The sequence below is a fragment of the Sorex fumeus genome, unplaced genomic scaffold, assembly GCF_029834395.1.
Source record: "Sorex fumeus unplaced genomic scaffold, SorFum_2.1 ptg000079l, whole genome shotgun sequence".
NCBI classification, from domain to species: Eukaryota; Metazoa; Chordata; class Mammalia; order Eulipotyphla; family Soricidae; genus Sorex; species Sorex fumeus.
The window spans coordinates 3605635-3626712 of NW_026606136.1; the positions used below are offsets into that span (position 1 = coordinate 3605635).

Genomic DNA, 21078 nt, shown 5'->3' on the forward strand with positions numbered 1-21078 from the left:
CCCATCCCTCCACCAGTGCCCATTTTCCACCACCATGGATAATATCCCCGCCACCCCCATCCCCCCATCCCCCCCTGCCTCTGTGGCAGGGCAATCCCCTGTGTTCTCTCTCTCCTTTTGGGTGTTGTGGTCTGCAAAAGAGGCATTGAGTGGCAAACATGTTCAGTCCATAGTCCACTTTCGACATGCATCTCCCCTCCTGGGAGGATCCTCCAAACACCTTTTATTTGGTGTTCCCTTCTCTATCTGAGCTGCCCTTTCCTCTAGAATGCCCGACTGGCCACTAAGCTATGGAGTAATCCTCCTGGTGCTGATCTCAGCTATTCTTGGGTATTAATCTCATATTTTGTTACTTTATGTCCCCCAGATGAATGCAATCTTTCTATGTCTATCCCTCTCTTTCTGACTCATTTCGCTTAGCATGATACTTTCCATGTTGTACCATTTGTATGTAAATTTCATGACTTCATCTTTTCTAACAGCTACATAGTACTCCATTGTGTAGATGTACCAAAGTTTCTTTAACCAGTCATCTGTTCTGGAAAGGAACCTTTTCAAGAGAAAACATGAGCTTCTCCAGCGTGGAAAATACCAATAAGCAAAGACTCGTAGAGTGAGATATGTGTTCAAGGGGGAGCACGCCAAAGCGCAGTTAGAGTTTTAATAGCATGATCTCTCTATGCAGAGGGGCAGAGAAAGAACCCTCTGGCATTATTCATATCTCGAAGGTATCTTTTGGTGCACATGCTGTATCTGTACCAGATGTACTCCAGACTCAGTGAGGAAAATGGAAACTGGAATGAGTGGACTGGGTTAAAGTTATAAGCAGTGATCCTCTTGATGTCTCTGTTTTCTAAGATGCATGAAAAGCACTTAATACAACTCCTGAGAAGTATTAAGTGTTGAGAAATGTCAGCGTTGTTATTTTTGTTGTTGTAGGAATGACATCAAAATTATTTGATGTCTCATTTGCATCCAAGATTTGTTTGCCTCTTTTTTTTTTTTTTTTGGCCACATCTGGTGGTGTTCAGGAATTAATTCTGGTTCTGTGTTGTTTAGGAATCCTGGCACACTCAGGGAACCATATACAGTGCTGGGGATCAAACCTAGGTCAGCCATATGCGAGGCAAGCCCCTATCCCCCTGTATTATTGCGCTGGTAGTACAAGAACTTCTCCAATTCATTCTTTCTTACTTACCTGAGTGCTAATTATCTGGCACCACAGAGATGGCTCACGGGCTTGGAGCATGTGCATTGCATGCCACAGCCCTTGGTTTTGTGGTTTCGTGCCCACCGCAGCATGGTCCTCTGTCACTGCCACGAATGATGGCCACATGTCGAGCAGAGAGTTGCCTCTGAGCGCTGCTAGGTGTAGTGCACACACACAAAGTTGATTATAAAGTATAGGTTGGTCTTTTTTTTTCTTTACATTTTATGAGAAGGATATATTTTTTAATAGAGATATTTCAGTGCCAGAGTGGAAAAAAATCTTCAAGTTTTTGAGCAATTTAGAGAAAAATGTAGATCGTGTTTTTATTTAAGAGTTATACCAAATAATGGGGCTGGAGTGACAGCACATCGGGTAGGGTGTTTGCCTTGCATACAGTCGACCTGGGTTTGATTCCCAGCATCTCACATGGTCCTCTGAGCACCGCCAGGAGTAATTCCTGAGTGTGCAAGTCAGGAATAACCCCTGTGCATTGCCGGGTGTGACCCCCCAAAACAAAAACAAAACAAAAAGAATTATACCAAATAAAAAATATATAGTAGAATGCCGTATCATGCCAATATCCATGACTGGGGGAAACAGGGCCTAGGAGGACTGGTCAGTGGTTGGAATCAGCTACAAGTATGTGGGGGACAGAGGGTAGGTAAGATAGAGAAGAGACTAGTATGACAATAATAGCTGGGAATGAGGGGGCTGGAGTGATAGCACAGCAAGTAGGGCGTTTGCCTTGCTCGTGGCCGACCCGGGTTCGATTCCCAGCATCCCATATGGTCCCCTGACCACCGACAGAAGTGATTCCTCAGTGCATGAACCAGGAGTAGCCCCTGTGCAATGCTGGGTGTGACCCAAAAAGAAAAAAAAAAGCAAGCTAGGAATGATCATTCTGGACAAGATCTGAGAGTTAAAAGTAGGTAAAAGGATATACTTGATAACCTTTCAATATCAATATTGCAAACCACAATGCCCAAAAGGAGAGAGACAGACAGAGACAGAGACAGTCAGAGACGGAAGAAAAGAGCCTGCTATAGAGGGGTGGGGGGTGGGGGGATAATGGGAGGGAACTGGGGGACCTTGGTGCTGGGAAATGTACACTGGTGGAGGGATGGGTGTTGGAAGACTGTATGATGAAAATTCTAATTGTGAACGGCTTTGTAAGGAGGGTCTATCTCACAGTGATTCAATAAAAAAGTGAAAAAAAAAAGATTTATACCTTTGCTATAAGACGATTGAAAGGGAAGATTATATTTTGCTGAGAAGAAACAGCATGTTCAATTGGTGTTCATACAACAGAAAGATAAAGGGTACATAAGAAAACTAGACTAAAGCAGGGATTAAAATTAGACAATTCAGGGGCCGGAGTGATAGTATATCAAGTAGGGCATTTGCCTTGCACTCAGGGGACCCAGTTTTGATTCTCAGCATCCCATATAGTTCCCCAAGCACCGCCAGGAGTAATTCCTGAATGCAAGGCCAGGAGGAAACCCTGAGTATCACTGGGTGTGACCCAAAAAGCAAAAAAAAAAAAAAAAAAAAAAAAAAAAAGACAATTCTGATAATACCAAAAGAATAGGATTAAAGAACAAGTCCTGGGGGACTGGAAGGATAGATAGTACAAGAGGTAAGGCAGGCAAGCAAATGACCAGTATGGTTCTCCAAAGCACAGAGAACTCTGAACCGGATAGGATTAGGAGTGAACCCTGAGCACTGCTGGGTGTGGCCTTAAAACAACAACAGAAAAACAAATAGGTGAAACCAAATTTAAGGAGTCATTGTTGTTTTCAGGATTTTTTTTTTCCTTTGAGGGTGGGGGTGGGGTGGGATGGGTGCTTAGGACCATACCTGGCAGGGCTTAAAGACTTTTTCTGGGTTTCCTCAGCTGTGACCCCTGGTGGTACTTGGGGGGACCTTAGGCCATGTTGGAAATAGCACTGGGGTCAGCCACATGTCAGGCAAGTGCCTTACCTCCTGTACTATTTCTCTGACCCCGGTATTTTGTGTGTCTCTACGTACAGTGTTCAGTATTGGATGGAAAAATTGATCTTTATATTTTCCATTGAAGTTATTCTCCTATACACACTCAAAGTAAGGTTTAAAGCTATTCTAGACCACTCTTCTGAGACTTTTCTCTCCATAACACTGATCTCTCGCTTTTCTACAACCAGGTGAAAATGAAATCCTTGCCACCCTCCGTGCCATTTCCAGCAAAAACCAGATGTGGAGATCATATATTGGTATGGGCTATTACAACTGCTCAGTGCCACAGACAATTTTGCGGAACTTGTTGGAAAACTCAGGATGGTAATGTATTACTGATTAAACCTAGGAGCCCTATAATGTGCTTGCATGCTTCTCCTCATCTTCTCATACCTCCTTCCCTTCGCTTGGAGCCTTGGGTCTTTTTTTTTTATTTTATTTTTTTTCTTATTTTTTGTAATGGATCCCCATGAGGTGCAGTTACAGACTTACAAACTTTCGTGCTTACGTTTCAGTCATACAATGCTCAGTACCCATCCCTCCACCAGTGCCCATTCTCCACCACCAGTGATCCCCGTGCGCCTCCCCCCACCGCCCCCTCATCCACCCCACCCCGCCCGCCTCTGTGGCAGGGCATACCCTTTTGCTTTTTCTCTCATTTTGGGTGGGTGTTGTGGTTTGCAATAGAGGTATTGTGTGGCCATCGTGTTCGGTGTACAGTCTACTTTCAGAACACATTGGAGCTTTAGGTCTTAACTGCTGACACCTCCGCTCTGGTGCTGTCCCTCACCTCTAGGAACCCACCTCTGAAGTTTTCCAGCTTGGGAACTTTCCTTACTCAAATATAGGGAGACTAAGAACCCCTCCTCACTTTTTTGTTTCGGAGCCCCTTTGTGGTGCTGGGGACCATCAGGACTCCTTATTCTAAGGAGTTTGTGCAGTGTCTCTAGTTCTTCGAGTCAGCTCCTTGGGCCTGCTTTTTCCCACGTTTGTTTGCTTGAAATAATTCTAAAGTTCTAAATTGTGGATGCAGCTCTTCATTTTATCTCTATGATTTAATGTCTAGACTTTTTTTTTTTAATTTACTTTTTGGGTCACACCTGGTGATGCTCAGGAGTTACTCGTCTTAATTATCCCTGATGGTCCTCATCCCATATGGCCGCCTGCAAGGCAAGCACCTACCCACTGTACTATCTCTGTAGCCCAGTCTTTTATTTATTTTTTATTTTTTTGTTTTTTGGATCATACCTGGCGATACACAGAGCTTACTCTTGGCTCATGCTCTTAGGAATTACTCCTGGCGGTACTTGGGGGACCATATGGGATGCTGGGAATCGAACCCGTGCAAGGAAAACACCCTACCTGCTGTGCTATCACTCCAGCTCCTAGTCCAGTCTTAATGACTGTTTTGTCATTAAAAGCAGATTTGACAAGATGTCAAAACTATATGGGGCAGATTCTGGTTTTATTTTTTGGAGACAGGGGTGAGAATTTTACTTCATTGTCAGTGTTATAGAAGTTCTCCCTTTTAGCTTTATGTCTCCCCTTTTATTTTATCTTGTTTTAGACACTGCAGTTTTATAATACTATTAATTATAGGGTTTCATGCATACAATGTTCCAGTACCACATCCGCCACCAGAGAGTCTGCTTCATTCCACAATTGTCTCAGAGTGCCCTGCCCCTGCCCCACCTTCCATCCTATTTACCGGCCTTTACGCTTTCTACTAAAGACCTGGTCTCAGTTTCAGTTGCCTTTGGGCATTTGTTCTTCCTCTACTTTATTTCTTTATATTCCGCACATGAGAGAGATCATTCTAGTCTGTTTTAGCCACACCTTGTGGTGCTCAGGGCTTACTTCTGGCTCTGCACTCAGGAATCACTCCTGGCGAGCTCAGGAGATGACATAGTATGCCGGGGATTGAACCTAGGTCAGCTGCGTATAAGGCAAGTGTCTTACCCATACAACTATCTCGCTGGCCCCTGCGAGAGATCAGTCTGTGCCTGTCCCTCTTCTTTGAACTAACTTCACTCAGCCTGACACTCTCCAGACCTATCTATGTAGCAGCACATTGCAAGATTTTATCTTTTCTTATAGCTGAGTAGTGTTCTACTGTGAATATATACCACAGTTTCTTTATACAGTTATCTGTTCATGGACATTTGGCTTGCTTCTAGGTGTTGGCTATTGTGAGTCATGCTGCAGTGAAGTTAGAAGTGCAAAAGTCTTTTCCGAGTACTGTTTTTGGACCCATGGGGTAGAAGTCAAGAAGTGGGATTGCTGGGACAAAGGGAGGCTCAATTCTTCGTTTTCTGAAAGGCCCAGATTGTTTTTCATGGAGACGGACCAGTTGACCTTCTGAATCAGCATTGGTTGAGGGTCTTCCCTCTTATTCCGAGTTCACACATGACTGAAAAGAAGCCAATGTCAGGGTCAGATTAGTATCAGGTTAACTATTAGCATCATCAGTTTTATTACTTAGCATTTTGGAGAGAAACTGGACAAACTGGCAGGTTACCGAATGTAGCCTGCCCACAGGGCAGAGTCTGGCAAACTCCCCGTGGCGTACCCAATATGCCAAATACCAGTAACAATGATGGGTCTCATTCTCCTAAAGAGCCTTGAATATAATCTCAGGGCTAGGATGAAAGAGACGTTACTGGGGCCTGCTCGAGGCAATCGACGAATAACAGGATGATTTGTGATTTGTGATTTGGAGAGAAAGAGAACATTTTTCTGTGAACAGGCTCTTTTAGGAACTGAAAGAAGCGCTTGAGTGACTTGTGCTCAGTTACTTGTGTTCTCACCTCCCGAAGTCAGGCAGTTTGTTGAGGAACACGTGCGCAAGCCCCTACATGGATGAATTCCTGTATCGCCTTCTCTGTTCGCTCTGGCTGCCTTGCTTGCATTGCATGGAAACTGTTTCTCCTAAACCTCTTCTGCTGTTTTCCATTGCTGCTAGCTGGATCTGCAGTGAAAGGGAAGTTCACATTTCAATACAAAACAAGGACACACCTTGGCTATTTATTGACAGACAGAGGCCCTGTCTCCAAAGGTGTTTAAAAACAAGTCAGGACCTTGTTTCTTCTGCTCACTGGGAAGGACAAGCTAACTGACGAGGAGGAAAAATGGGACCCTGGAGACTTGTTTTTGAATTAATGTCACTGACCCGTGAGGTTGAATGGAAACATCTCAACTGATGGCTTAGTCTCAAAAGTCTGGGTGCACTTATCATTTCTAGCAGAGAAACAAGCCAAGTGTGGGGCGGCAGTGATAATTCCCCAGTTATTTTTCTTTCAGCTGTGGATGTAGAAGGTCCTTTTAATTTCAAATAGGACCATCATTATCTGAGGACGAAGTAAATGATTGACTTTTCAGTTGGCAAGATGCAGAAGTTGTCTTTTAAGCCAGCCTGTAGGGAACAAATCCCGTTTAGTAAAGGGAAGGTGGACTTTCATATGGAAAATTAAAAAATTGCCTCCTTGCGGGATTTTGGAACACCTGAGTTCATGTTCCACAGAAATATATCTTTAAAATTTAGGAGCCAGTGAGATAGTACAGTGGCTAAGGTGCTTGCCTTGCACTTAGCTGACCCCAGTTCAGTCAATTACTGGCACCACAGATGGTGCCCTGGCCACCACCAGAGTAAGCCCTGAGCACAGCCAGGTGTGGCTCAAAAATCAAAGGGAGGAAGAAGAAATACATAAAATTTGCAAAGTTTTTTTTTTTGTTTTGTTTTGGTTTACACCCAGAGATGCTCAGGGGTCACTCCTGGCTCTGCATTCAGGAATTACTCCTGGCGGTGCTCAGGGGACCATTTGGGATGCCGGGGATTGAACCCCGGTCCACTGTGTACCAGGCAAACGCACCCCCAACTGTAGAATCGCTCAAGCCCAAAGTTTTAAAAACTTTGCTAAAGGAACATAGTGTTCTTAGTTCGAGGAGAACTTATTCTATGGCTCCTATTTATGATCCATGAACAGACCCACACACCACCCACACGCATAGCTAGTTGTTCTGTGTGTGAGTGAGAAAATGCATGTTTGGCCATCTGCCGTTTTCAGACCTGTAGTTTTGAGGACCAAAGCGTTTGGTTGTGACATAGGCTAGATCGGGGAGAACTGCACCTTTGTATTTTTGTCTTCTTTATCCTTCCATGCAAACTTGCTTCCGGTTGGTGAGAATGCATTGACCTGGATGTTGTGACTCATGATCCTTCATTAGAAAGCACATCAGTTGGTGTAATCGCTTCCTTGCTGTTTCTGTCCATTTCAGTTATAATATGCTCTGATCATAATCAGGGTTAGGGAAATGAGATCCATTTATTACTGGATTTATTTATTATTTATTTATTATTTAATTATTATTATTTATTATTTATTTATTATTTATTACATTTATTACCGCTGGACTAGAGCCATTACTGATTGGATTCCACGAGACATCAAAAGATCACGTGGACGCCCACCTATAAGATGGTCAGACTTCTTCGTCAAGACCCTAAATGATCGGTTTGAGGCTCTACATGTTCCTAAAACGAACAGATACCATTGGGCTACGCTAGCACGCAACCGGGATGAATGGAGACGTTACTGGCACCCGCTCGAATAAATCGATGAATAACGGGGATTAAGTGATTAAGTGATTAAGTGATGCTCTGATACATTCATTGTTCACTTTAGCACAGTTTAGTAGAAATTTGAAAGATAATTCTATTTAATAATAGTTTTTTAAACTTTATTTAAAAGTTTGTGTTGGGTTAAGGATGTTTCTCAGTAGTAGAGCTCTTGCCTCGCAAGTGTGAGTCCTTGTGTTTGATCCCTGGCAACAGAGAGGAAGGTATTGTTTAAAAAACATTGGTATATGAAACTATAATTTTCAGGTGTGCAGTGTTACAACTACACATACATATATACCATTTTATGATCACTGCTAAAAGACTAGCTTCCATCTTCCACTTCTTTATAGATAAAAGAGGAAATGTAAGCATGATCGAATTTATTTTTTGTTGTGCGTGTATGAGAGAGAGAGAGAGAGAGAGAGATTGAGATTAGTTTACATTGCTGAGAGCTTCTTTCCCTGTGTGATTCTTACCGATAGAAGTTTCAGTGGTAAACTTCAAGTCTGATTTCAAAAGCAAATGTCCTGTGTCATGACCCTCTGTGAAAAGAAGCCTCAAAAGTCCATGCATTCGAGCTGAGCACTGGCCCAGGGCCTTTGGTCTTTTTGGCCTTACAGAATATTCATCATATTGCTTCCTGGCAGTGAGTTAATGTGTTTCTTTACTTTCATTTTGAGGGAAACAGTGTTCTTTGCTTTTTGGTCTAGTTTGTGAGAGCATTTAAAATACCGTTCAGTTTCATTCTCCGAAAGCTACTTTGTACCAGACGGTGGTACTGCATTCGCCCGCGCTGATACGGAGGCTGTGCACTCTCCATTATCATCCTTCTGAATGGTTGCCATAGAGAGGGAACGAACAAGTTCCGGTGATGTGAGCTGAAAGCAAATGAGCTACATAACCTCGAAAGAATGCAAACTTTTAGGCTAAACAAAAAACCTTAACATCCAGCTGAAAATTTATTTTATGGGGTCCAGTTTCCCAGAATTTCCACTGCTAACATCAGTGACTTGTAAAAAAAAAATAACATTTTCTTAAAGGTGCTTTTTGTTTGTCTAGCTTTGGCAGCAGGGTTAAAATGAGAGAATCTCAGAAATGTGTGAACCACTACCTTCGTCTCTCAATCCAAAATGCAGATGCAGCAAAAATCACAGAGAATTTTGATTATTTTGGAATAAATGTTCGTATCCTGTTGAATTTATAAAGCATCCAATATGAACTAGAAGAATGTTTTTCTGGATATATTGAACACTTTAAAAATATTTAAAAATATTAAGACACTGAGCTGGTAGGGTCCTTGTTTGTATCAGCCACCCTGAGTTCATTCTGTGGCCCCCCCCACCTATGGTCCCCTGCACACTGAGTCACCACTGAGCACTGAGTCAGAACCCTGAGCACCACCGAGTATGGCTGCAAAGCAAAAAAGCAAATTAAAAAAATGTGATTGTGCTGTAGAAAAGAGACTGAACACAAAGAACCTGATTGTGATGATAATCACTTCACAAAATGTGTATCACCATTGTATTGTACTCTTTCAATATATGCAGTTTTGTCCTTTGCATGTATTTTATCTACATATGCTTACTTCAAAACTGGAGGAAAAGTATAATAAAACCACAATATCAGCACAAAATGGACAGAGGGCACAACAGAAAAATGGGTGAGCACATTTAACGTTGCTTATCACACAAGATAAAAAGAAAAAAGTACTTTTGGAGGCTAGAGAGATAGCAGCGGGGAGGGAGCTTGCTGACCTGGGTTCCATCCCCAGCATCCCATGTGGTCCCCGAAGTCCTGCCCGGAGTAATTCCTGACGGCAGAACCTGGAGCAAGTCCTCAACGCAGCTGGGTATGACTCAAAGAACAAACCAAGAAAAGTACATTTTTGGAAAGAAATGCACTTAAATGTTAACTGTTGTTATCTTGGAGTTTTGTTATGAACAATTCCATTTTGCAAGAGGAATCATAGTTTTCCAACTTTGTGCCATAAACTTGCATAATAAAAGCAGAAATTAATTACTGTAGCGATAGCATAGTAGGTAGGGCATTTGCCCTGCATGCAGCAGACGACTCGGGTTCAGTTCCCAGCATCCCATATGGTCCCCCTGAGCACCACCAGGAGTATTTCCTGAGTGCATAATAAGCCAGGAGTAACCCCTGTGCAATGCTGGGTGTTACCAACCCCCCCCCCCAAAAAAAAGACAAAAAAATTGTGTTTCCAACACATAGATAGGGGCTGATATCATTATCACTTAGAACATACAGCTTAAAAAAAATAAATAGAAAGAACTGTTAATTTTATTACCCGAAGAAAGCCAGTTCATATTACGGTTTACTTAAAACATTTTTTAATACAAAAATAGCATTAAGGTATATTTATTTATTTTTTTTGTTTGTTTCGGGGCCATACCTGTGAATGCTCAGGGGTTACTCCTGACTACTCAGGAATTAGTCCTTATGGTGCTTGGGGGACCAAATGGGATGCAGAGGATCAAAACCCTAGTTGGTTGTGCGCAGGACAAGCACTCTGCCAACTGTACAATCCTACAGCTCCTGCCCATTTTTATGTTAATGTATTGAGTACCTTCATGTCAGTAAATAGACCTTTACACATCATTTGCAATAAATGCAGAGTTATCCTGCCTCCAAGGTACAAGGGAATTTATTTCAAAGCTTTCAAAAAGGGTGATAGTGGTGGGGAGAGAAAAATCTACTACATATTTTAGTGGACACGTAATTTGTAGTTAATTTTTAATATGTTCAATGTTCTGATGAATGCTTTGGAGTATTGCTCTCTTCCTCTTGTAGGATATATATGTCTCTATCTTCACACATTATTGGATGGGCTTGCTAGCATATACATATTTTTGTATGTGTGTGTATCTCAAACAATGATTCTGAGTAGTATTTTATTAGACCGTCTGAGCACGTGTCTTCATGGTGGCAGCCAATGCTTTGTGTGAAGAGCTTGTCTGATCTGCTGTCACAATTACCCCTTGTTGTTCCCTTTGTGTGACACCATTTCTGCTCAAATTCCCTTCCACTTTGTCTACATCATGTCTTGTGTTCCTTCATTTATTCATTCCAGTTCACTACCCATTTTGCGTTTGGCAGACTGATTTACAGTTAAGTCAGGCTGTTCGAGGAGTTCAGTGGAGCAAAATTTTACTCAGATATACAGACATACTCACACGTTACTATGTTAATAAAAGCTTCAGGAAAATTATTTCAAAGCCTTGCATGTTTGGTAGGGCAAGAGCCACACTCGTGCCTCAAAGATAAGAGGACATTTATTTCAAAGCCTTCCCAAAAAAAGGGGAAGGGGAGGAAGATGAAAAGAAATATTCTGAACACAATTACCAGAATAGGAGAGAAAGAAAAGAGCTTTAAAAAAAATACCAAGACATAATCCTTGCCACTCTTTCCTGGTAATCTTTTTTTTTGTTTTTATTTTTATTTTTTATTTTTAATTTTATTTTTTGCTTTTTGGGTGACAGCTGGCAATGCACAGAGGTTACTCCTGGCTCTACGCTCAGGAATTACCCCTGGCGGTGCTCAGGGGACCATATGGGATGCTGGGAATTGAACCCGGGTCGGCCACGTGCAAGGCAGACACCCTACTCGCTGTGCTATTCCTCCAGCCCCATTTTCCTGGTATTCTTGGATGTAGAAACCAATGAAGAGAAGAAACAATATTAATCATACAGGGAATGGGACCCACTTGGAGATCATAGTGATAGAAAGACTGGTGCAAGAATGTGAGCTGTTGCTTTGTTTACCTTAACACATTTGTGTCTAATAAGTTTGTATATTTCTTGACATTTTCTCGCCTTAATTCAAATCGCTTTCCTTGAGATCAGGGATTGTAATCACCTTGTTTCTGTGTTACCAGAACCTATCAAGCATTTGAACACTTAGAAAGGTACACTGGGAATATTTGGAGGATGAGTAAGCGAGTAAAGAAATGAAGACAATAATGAAGGAACCAAGTGGGTTAATTTATATGCTCTAAGACAACAGTTGGGCTAATGGCGGGGGGGGGGGGGAGGGAGGGACTGGAGTTTAACCTTCTTCTCTATGCTGCCTATTAATCATTTGTGTCTTGAATTTTCCTAGCTGTGAAATTAACAACAAAAATTATTAATAATTGGGCAGAGTTACACAAGCCTCTATTAATTTCTCGGGAGGGCTGGGAGATTGCTCAAAGAGTTGGCTCATGTACTTTGCATTTGGGGGTCTTGGTTCTATCCTAAGCACTGACATGTCCCTCCCCAGCACTGCAGGGTGTGATCTCAAAACAAAACCAAAGAGATTTATTTGTTTTATTTTGTTATGAGAATCAAACCCATGATCTAACACTGGGAAAGTAAGCAACCCTTGAATCAAGTAGATATAACAATAAAATACAAATCTTTAATAGATCATTGGTTTGACCCCTGGCACCCTATGTCGTTCCTTAAGCACCACCAGGAGTAAACAAAGAGTAAGCCCTGAGCATAGCTGGGTAGCTCTGTAGCACTGTCCTCCCTTTGTTTGAGAGGGCATCAGTAACGTCTTCATTGTGAGACTTGTTACTGTTTTTGGCATATTGAATATGCCATGGGGAACTTGCCAGACTCTGCCATGCGGGTGGGATACTCTCAGTAGCTTGCTGGGCTCTCCGAGAGGGACGGAGGAATCGAACCCAGGTCGGCTGCGTGAAACGTCCTACCCGCTGTGCTATCGCTCCAGCAAATGAAGGCATTTCTTGGGCTGAGTCCTGGAATCTCAGTTTGGACGGGCCTTTGTGTTCCCTGCAGGATCACCCAGTATACGCCATACCAACCAGAGGTGTCTCAGGGCCGCCTGGAGAGTTTGCTCAACTACCAGACCATGGTGTGTGACATCACTGGCATGGACATGGCCAATGCCTCCCTGCTGGATGAGGCCACAGCAGCTGCAGAGGCCATGCAGCTTTGCCACAGGTGAGTGGCCCAGTCTGGGGCGACTCGAACACAGAGAAGCTCTTCCATGCTGTGCAGGCAGCGATCACTGTCCTGGAAGTGCCCATTGGTTTCTCCCAGCGGGCCCCTCCCCCCCACCAAGACACACACACACACACACACACACACACACACACACACACACACACTTATACATGCTTTCTATCAATGTCATTATACCAGTTTGCTGAGATAACTGGAGCATTGAGTAATAGTGATTTCCTTTTCATTTGGTTTTGATCACTCTAGTGGTGCTCACAGCCATGCCTGGTGTGGTGTCACTTATTCCTGGCCTTACTGAGGCTCCAACCCAGGCTCCCAATGAAGAGCATATGCTCCAGCTCTTTGAGTTGTCACTGCGGCCACTGAAATAATAAAGACTATATAAAGCCAGAGTATACTGAAGCGAACCATATATGGTGCTGGGGATTCAGATCGGAGTTGGCCACTTGCAAAGCAAGTGCCTTAATCCCAATACTCTCTGGTCCTATTTTTCTGTTTCTTAATATGTTATAAACATTTCCCTATTTTGGATCCAGCTTTCTATAGAATATGACTTTCACTGGCTCTGTGTAGTACTTATTTGCATGGAGTACCATAGTGTAACTATCTCTATTAGAATTTCAGAAGGTAACCACATTCACATACCCCCCCCCCCCCCCAGCCCCCATCACCCTCCTTTTCCTTCCTTGCTCCCTCTGTTCACAATAATTTTGGGTGCTTTTGTTAAATATGTGTTCCAAGTTCTATTAACTGAATATGCATTTCCAGAAGTGGAGTTGCAGGGCATGGTACATAGTTAACAGCTGCTCTGCTGTCTCCCAGTTCTTGGTCCTCCTTCCTTCCTTGCCTTGTGCCTTTACTTCCTGGTAGAATTCACATGTACAGTCATCTTGTTGGTAAATCTGCTTCTGTTGTCTTTGGGGTGGTTAGGTACAAACTCACTGGACAGATTTGGAGACCTCAAAGATTCAGGTTTGATAGCTGTGGTATTAACAACATGGACTATTAGTAATTGAGTAGTAAGAGTTGTGTAGGCCACGATTAATTTCTTAGGAGGACTAAGATTGCTCAAAGGGTTGGCTCACCCACTTTGCAGGTGGGAGCTCTTGGTTATGTCCTAGGCGCCCACATATTCAAACAATTTAGATAATTTCAAAATTATTGCAGACAGCAGGGGGCTCAGGCCTTTCCTCCTGTTACCAATGGTCAGTCACAAAGGTACGCAGCCCACTCACCATCAGGCCTCCTTCTCTCCTAAGCTCATTTACATTTTCACTTGTACCTAATCACCATCCTCCACTTTGCTTTCCTTCCCCGCCCTCCACCTCCCCGCCATGTAAATTAAATTACTTTGTTTTTTGGTGGTCAGGAGATGTTCCTGGCTCTGTACTCAAAAATGTCTCTGGCGGTGCTTGGGAAGTTAATGTGGATTAATTACCGAGATCAGAAGTGTTTACATGAATGTTCTCTCTGGCTCTAATGAAAAACTTTAAGCCTTTTTATTTATATTTTTTATGTGTTGGGGTCACACCCAATGGTGCTCAGAGCTTACTCCTGGCTCTTTGCTCAGGGATCATTCTGGTGAGGCTCAAGGGCCATAGAGGTTGCTGGGCATCAAACCTGGGTCAGATGCCATGCAGGGTAAGAGGACACTACCTTTCATGGCAGTTACTATCTTACCAGCCCCTTTATTAAAAGTTTTTAGACTTATCGCTGACTTTGCTGAATAACCTAGGGATGGGAATTGTATTTCGATCTGACTACTAATGAGGGCACGTCATTATTACCACAGTTTCAGGAATTTTTATACTGTGCTCAGACATTCTGCAAGTATGGCTTCACATCTCAGAAAATCTCTGATTTCACTGCTGTTCATGTTTGCTTGTTATTTTTCCTTTTCAACAGACACAACAAGAGAAGGAAATTCTTTGTTGATCCCCGTTGTCATCCGCAGACAATAGCTGTCGTCCAGACTAGAGCCAAGTAATTCATTTTCTTTGCATTTTTCATTCACGGATATCGTTCTCATGTGTTTTTCACTCTTTTACTTTGAAAACTAATTGGAAGTGAATCTGGTTTAAGTTGCGGTTGTTGAACTTTACTTATTTTGGGTTGTGGGGCTTGTCCCTGCCTCTGCTCAGGGGTGACTCTTGGAAGTGCTCAGGGTACAATATAGAGTGTTGGGAATTGAACAAGTACCAAAGCTACTGTACTATTTCCTTTGCCCTTCACTTTTCTTCCATTCCTACTGTCTTTTTTGGGTTCTTGCTGTTAAATAAAATGTGTCAAAATTTAGAAGATAACAGTCAGCATCTTGTTCAAACCTTGCTGTATGTAGAATGTTACCTTGTTTTTGTATACTTTTTTTTTTATAAAAATAACATTTTCAGTATTTTAGACATTAAAAAAATCTGAAAAAGCAGAGAGAAAAATGAAACCCATATAATTAATTGATTTGATTTGTGCGTCTTCTCCCACAAGTGGTATATAGGGAATCCGTCTAATTGCTGGGTATTTTTTGATGCAGAGGAAAGCATATTGTGCTAATCAGATAGCATGAACTCAACTGCCACTTGAGTTATATTTATTCATTTACTCCTTGTAAAATTTGGCATTTTTCCCTCTGACTTCAGACCAGGTCCCTTCAGAATGGGTTTGCTGACAGATGTCTAAAATCAGATGGTTTTGTGTAGTGAGGAGAGTCATAGTCTTCCTCGCCAAGGAAGTTTTGCTCATGGCTTCCCATTCACTGAAGTTGGTCCACAGGGATAGAGGTGATGGTTTTCTTGTCACAGGGCTCAGTGTCTTTAGTCTTAGAAAGATATCCCAGTCCTCTCTCCAGAGCAGGTTGTTACAGAGAGGGAGGGGACGTACAAGTGAAGGAGAAACAGAATGAATGATGTGAACTCATGAGTGAAGGAGAAACAGAAGGAGTGAAGGGTTAGTTAGGGATGGGGTGTGTCTGTTGGGTGTGGGGTGAACAGTATGGCAGGCTATTTATTAGTGGAAGGAGCATCAGTGAAATACAGCAAGTGAACAGAAATGAGGTGATTTGATTTTCCTTTGAAAATTTAAGTTTTGGTTTTGTTTCTGGACCACACCCAATAGCACTCAGGGGTTACTCCTGCTCTGCGCTTTGGGGTTCAGGGGACCACATGAACTCTGGTTGGCCTTGTACAAAGCAAGTGTGGTTCCTGCTGTACAGCCTCTGAAAACCAAAGTTTTGATTGTTCTTTGTCTTCTGTCTTTGCAGATTCACTGGAGTCCTTGTTGAGCTAAAGTTCCCCCATGAAATGGACTTCAGTGGGAAGGATGTCTGTGGGGTGCTCTTTCAGTACCCAGACACTGAGGGCAAGGTGGAAGACTTCACAGAACTCGTGGAGAGAGCCCACGAGACTGGAGTAGGCAAACCTCTCTTATGGGGGGTGGGGGGTGTCCTTGAAGGTCGTCCCAACATTGAATTACAGTTTAGTACATGTGCGCGTATCTTAACTGCTCGTACCTTTATTATCATGGGAGCAGCAAAGCTGTCTCCTGTCTACCTTTACTTTTTTTTTTTTTTTTTTTTTTTTGCTTTTTGGGTCACACCCGGCAATGCTCAGGGGTTACTCCTGGCTCATGAACTCAGGAATTACTCCTGGTGGTGCTCGGGGGACCATATGAGATGCTGGGAATCGAACCTGGGTTGGCCATGTTGGCTGCGTGCAAGGCAAACACCCTACCCGCTGTGCTATCGCTCCAGCCCCTCTACCTTTTCTTTTTGAGCTTGCTTTTCCCCAGTGACTTCTGCTGCTTTTTAGTTGCACATTCATTCATAAATGCCGCTCCCATGATCCCAGCCAGCACTGTCAGTCGGCTGTAACAGAGAAATGGCCCTTCTCCCACTTTTGTCTGACCTTCTCTCATTTCTTTCCTAGAGCCTGGTCTGCTGTGCTACTGACCTGCTAGCTTTGTGTATCTTGAGACCTCCTGGAGAATTTGGTGTAGACATCGCCCTGGGCAGCGCACAGAGATTTGGAGTGCCTCTGGGCTACGGGGGACCACATGCAGCCTTTTTCGCTGTCAGAGAAAACTTAGTGAGGATGATGCCTGGAAGGATGGTGGGAGTGACGAGGTAAAACAGCTAATAGTTCTCCCCTTTGACTGTGGGTGTGGCTTTTCCAGTTGCTTCTCTGATACAGATTTTGTTGATAGCTGCTGGGATTTAACTGGGCCATGTTAGGGGGTTAAGGAAGTGCCCAACATAGATTCTAAAGAAGTCTAAAGATTCTGTTTGGTGTATGGACCCTGTAAATTTATATGCATTTGGAAATACGTGTATATAACTGACAGTGTGTTTACATTGGAGTCACATAAGTGAACTTATTTAGGCTCATGAAAGGCAAAAAAGCTAAACTGCTTTTGGTGTGTGTTTTATGTCTACCTCGGTTTCTTTTCCTCAAAAACAGTTTATCATGCCACACAGCTGTAGGAAAACTAGCACTCTGAGAGATTCCCTGAACATATTGAATGTGGTGTACCGTTTCCCAGAGACCTAAACCATAGCTGTTTGCATGATTTCCAGTTGTACTTCGAGTGCTTCTCGTTGATTCAAATTTTAGATCAAGGGTGCCAGAGATAGTACAGCAGGTAAAGCACTTGCCTTGCATGTAACTGACTAAGGTTCAATCCCCAGCATCCCATATGGTCCCCCAAATACTGCCGGGAATCTGAGTATAGAGCTAGGAGTAAGCCCTGAGCACTGCTAGGTTTGGCCCCAAAACAAACACAAACAAAACCTGATTTTATTCCTTTTCCCTTTCTTTCTTTCTTTCTTTCTTTCTTTCTTTCTTTCTTTCTTTCTTTCTTTCTTTCTTTCTTTCTTTCTCTTTTTGACTCACATTCGGCAATACTCAGGAGTTCTGTCTCTGCACTCAGGAATCACTACTGGTGCTGCTTGGGGGACCATGTAGGATACCAGGGATCAAACCTGGGTCGACCGAATGCAGGGCAAATACAAACTCACTGTACTATTGCTCCGGCCCTAAAAACTGATTTTTGATCACCATCATACAGCAGACTAGATAATTCCTGAAATTTTTCCTTTCAGGGTTCCTAGCCTTGTAAAGTATATCTCTTCAGGTCTCAAGTTTATAAAGCATGAACTAAAAATTAGTAGTCCTTATTTCAAAGAGGACCATTTATTTTTGGCTTTGTACCCAAGTACATTTGATCAAATCACTTCCGGGGGACAGCAGTGAAACAGGTCACACTATGACAACTCTTGGTACTGTGAATATCTGGACTAATTGGTATTTTCTCTTTGGCCCAGAGATGCCACAGGGAAGGAAGTTTATCGCCTCGCTCTTCAAACCAGGGAACAACATATTCGGAGAGATAAGGCTACCAGCAACATCTGCACAGCTCAGGTAGACCACACTGCACCTTCTGATGGCCTTAAACCCAGAGATCAGTTCACTCATTTGTTCAGTCCCTAGTGAAAGTATGCATACTAAACTTTTGAGAAAAAGGAGATGGAAAAAGAGAGAGAGATGTGTTCAGCAGAGAACATGGACTTCTCTGGAGGAAAAAAGGCTGATCATTAGCTTTTGAGTATTTAAGTGTCATGATTAGTTTATTTAAAAGGTTGGGGAATTTTCTTGGTCTCTCTCTGAACTTCCTTTTGTGACTTATTTATGTGGCATGGAGAGAAATTCTTATGGTGGTCAAACTTGAAGCATTAGTTCAATGTTCAGGAGGTGTTCAAAAAATGTTTTTGGGGGGGCTTTCTGACTTTTTGGACCTCACCCAGAGACGTTCAGGGGCTACTCCTGGCTCTGCACTCAGGAATTACTCCGGGCAGTGCTCAGGGGACCATATGAGATGCTGGGGATTGAACCCAGGTTGGCTGCATGCAAGGCAAAGACTCTCCCCACTATACTATTGCTCAGGTCCTAAGGTATTCAAATTTGAAGATGCAGAGGGGACAGGGAAGATTTTATTTCATTTATGTACCTAATTGTTGGAAGAGTGGGCCTGGAATTTATTCGTCGATTGCCTCGAGCAGGCCCCAGTAACGTCTCTTTCATCCTAACCCTGAGATTATATTCAAGGCTCTTTAGGAGAATGAGACCCATCATTGTTACTGGTATTTGGCATATTTGGTACGCCACGGGGAGTTTGCCAGACTCTGCCCTGTGGGCAGGCTACATTCGATAGCCTGCAAGTTTGTCCAAAGTAGGAATGAGATGATAAGATGTCATAAAAGATGTCCTGGAATTAAGCTTAGGGTATCAGACATACAAAGCAAGTGTTGTACACTAAGCAAGGTTCCCAGTCACTTACATGTAATTTTATTTATTTGTTGAATTAAAATAGTTTTTTGGTTTGGTTTTCGTTATGTTTGGGGGCCATACCCAGCAGTGCTCAGAATTTATTCCTGTCTCTGTGTTTAGGCATCACTACTGGTGTGGATTGAGGGAAACCATGTGGGATGCCACTGTACTACTGCTCAGGCCCCAAGGTGTTCAAATTTGAAGATTCAGAGTATTTTAGAAGCACTTTTCTTCATGGGCCCTCCAGCTGGTTGTTTTTGTCTTCAGGCAGGCTTTGATTGTTCCCAACTCACTTAGAGAATATAGGCTGTCTGATCTTTTGTTTCTTTGTTCCTGTCTCACTTAAGGAACTTTCCTTTTCATTAATTTGTCTTTTGTCACACTTTTGCGAGTGATCCTTTAAATACCCTTTGACCTATTAGGCTCTCCTGGCGAATATGGCTGCCATGTTTGCCATCTACCACGGTTCCTGTGGGCTGAAGCACATTGCCAGAAGGGTTCATAATGCCACTTTGATTTTGTCTGAAGGTAAGTTTAAAATTGGGCAGAATAAGATTGATTGTTTCGGGTTGGGGAGATAGCTCAAAGGGCTGGAGTGCATACTTTGCATGCTGGCCGCATGGGTTTTATTTCTGGAACCACGATTCTTCAAATACTGCTGAGGGTGATCCCTGAGCACTGTGTTAGGAGTAGCCCCTGAGCTCTGCTGGGTGTGGCCCAGTACATAACAAAACTAAATTTTGTCTGTTTGTTTTTGGCCCAAGGTGGATGGTGGTCAGGGTTTTGTGCTCAGGAATCACTCCCAGAGATGCTCAGGGGACGATATTGAGTTTCAAACCTGGATTTGACACATGCAAGACAAATTCCCTACCCAATGTACTATCGCTCTAACCCAAAAACAAAATGAATTTTTTTTTTTTGCTTTTTTGGGTCACATCCAGTGATGCACAGGAGTTACTCCTGGTTCATGCACTCAGGAATATCTCCTGGTGGTGCTCGGGGGACCATATGGGATGCTGGGAATTGAACCTGGGTCTGCCTTGTGCAAGGCAAGCGCCCTACCCACTGTGCTATTGTTCCAGCCCCACAAAATGAAATTTTAAAAAATTGTTAAGTCTAAATAAAATTAAAAGCAGACTAGATTTTCATTTTCATCCAATACTATATACAATATTAAAAGTAAAATAAGCTAGGGAAACTATTTTCAACATCTATTATAGCTGAGTGGTTTTTTTTTTTTTTTTTTTTTGCTTTTTGGGTCACACCTGGCGATGCTCAGGTGTTACTCCTGGCTTTGCACTCAGGATCACTACTGGCAGTGCTCGGGTCAGCCACATGCAAGGCAAACACCCTACCCGCTGTGATATTCCATATGGGATGCTAGGGATCCAACCTGGGTTGGCCACATACAAGGCAAGCACCCCTACCCACTGTACTATCTCTCCAGCCCCTAAATAGTTTTGCTTAGAGAATATGAGGAGGGACAGATATAAAGTAATTCATTCAATAGGGAACAGTGGACTTCCCTACAGGTAAGGAGTAAAGTAATATAAGGCACTCCATAAAGTAATATAAGTTAAAATATCTTTAGTACTTTTAGTACAAAAGATAGTACAGCCTATCAGTTGCTTGCCTTGCATGAATATAATTTGGGTTTAATCTCTAGCACCGCATATGGTTCCCCAAGCACTTCCAGGAGTGATTCCTGATAAGAGCTAGGAGCACAGCTGAGTAACCCCACATACTCCTGGAGCAAGGGGGAAGATTTTATTTCATTTATGTACTTAATTGTGGGAGGAATGTGCCTGGAATAAAACTCAGGGCATCAGACATATAAAGCAAGTGTTTTACCATTAAGCAAGCTTCCCAGTCCCTTACATGTAATTTTATTTATTTATTGAAAGAAAATAGTTTTTTTTTTTTGGTTTCTTTGATTTTTGTTTTGTTTCAGGGCCATAC

General features: G+C 42.7%; 1 protein-coding gene across 1 annotated transcript in view; it reads left to right on the forward strand.

The window, feature by feature from the left end:
* GLDC (glycine decarboxylase) overlaps positions 1–21078 on the forward strand; it is a 91062-nt gene that overhangs the window by 22914 nt on the left and 47070 nt on the right. The window contains exons 3-9 of the mRNA XM_056130544.1: positions 3391–3526; positions 12620–12784; positions 14711–14788; positions 16059–16206; positions 16723–16919; positions 18117–18213; positions 19542–19647. Coding sequence (XP_055986519.1) covers positions 3391–3526; positions 12620–12784; positions 14711–14788; positions 16059–16206; positions 16723–16919; positions 18117–18213; positions 19542–19647 — 927 coding nt within the window. The remainder of the gene's footprint in view (positions 1–3390; positions 3527–12619; positions 12785–14710; positions 14789–16058; positions 16207–16722; positions 16920–18116; positions 18214–19541; positions 19648–21078) is intronic.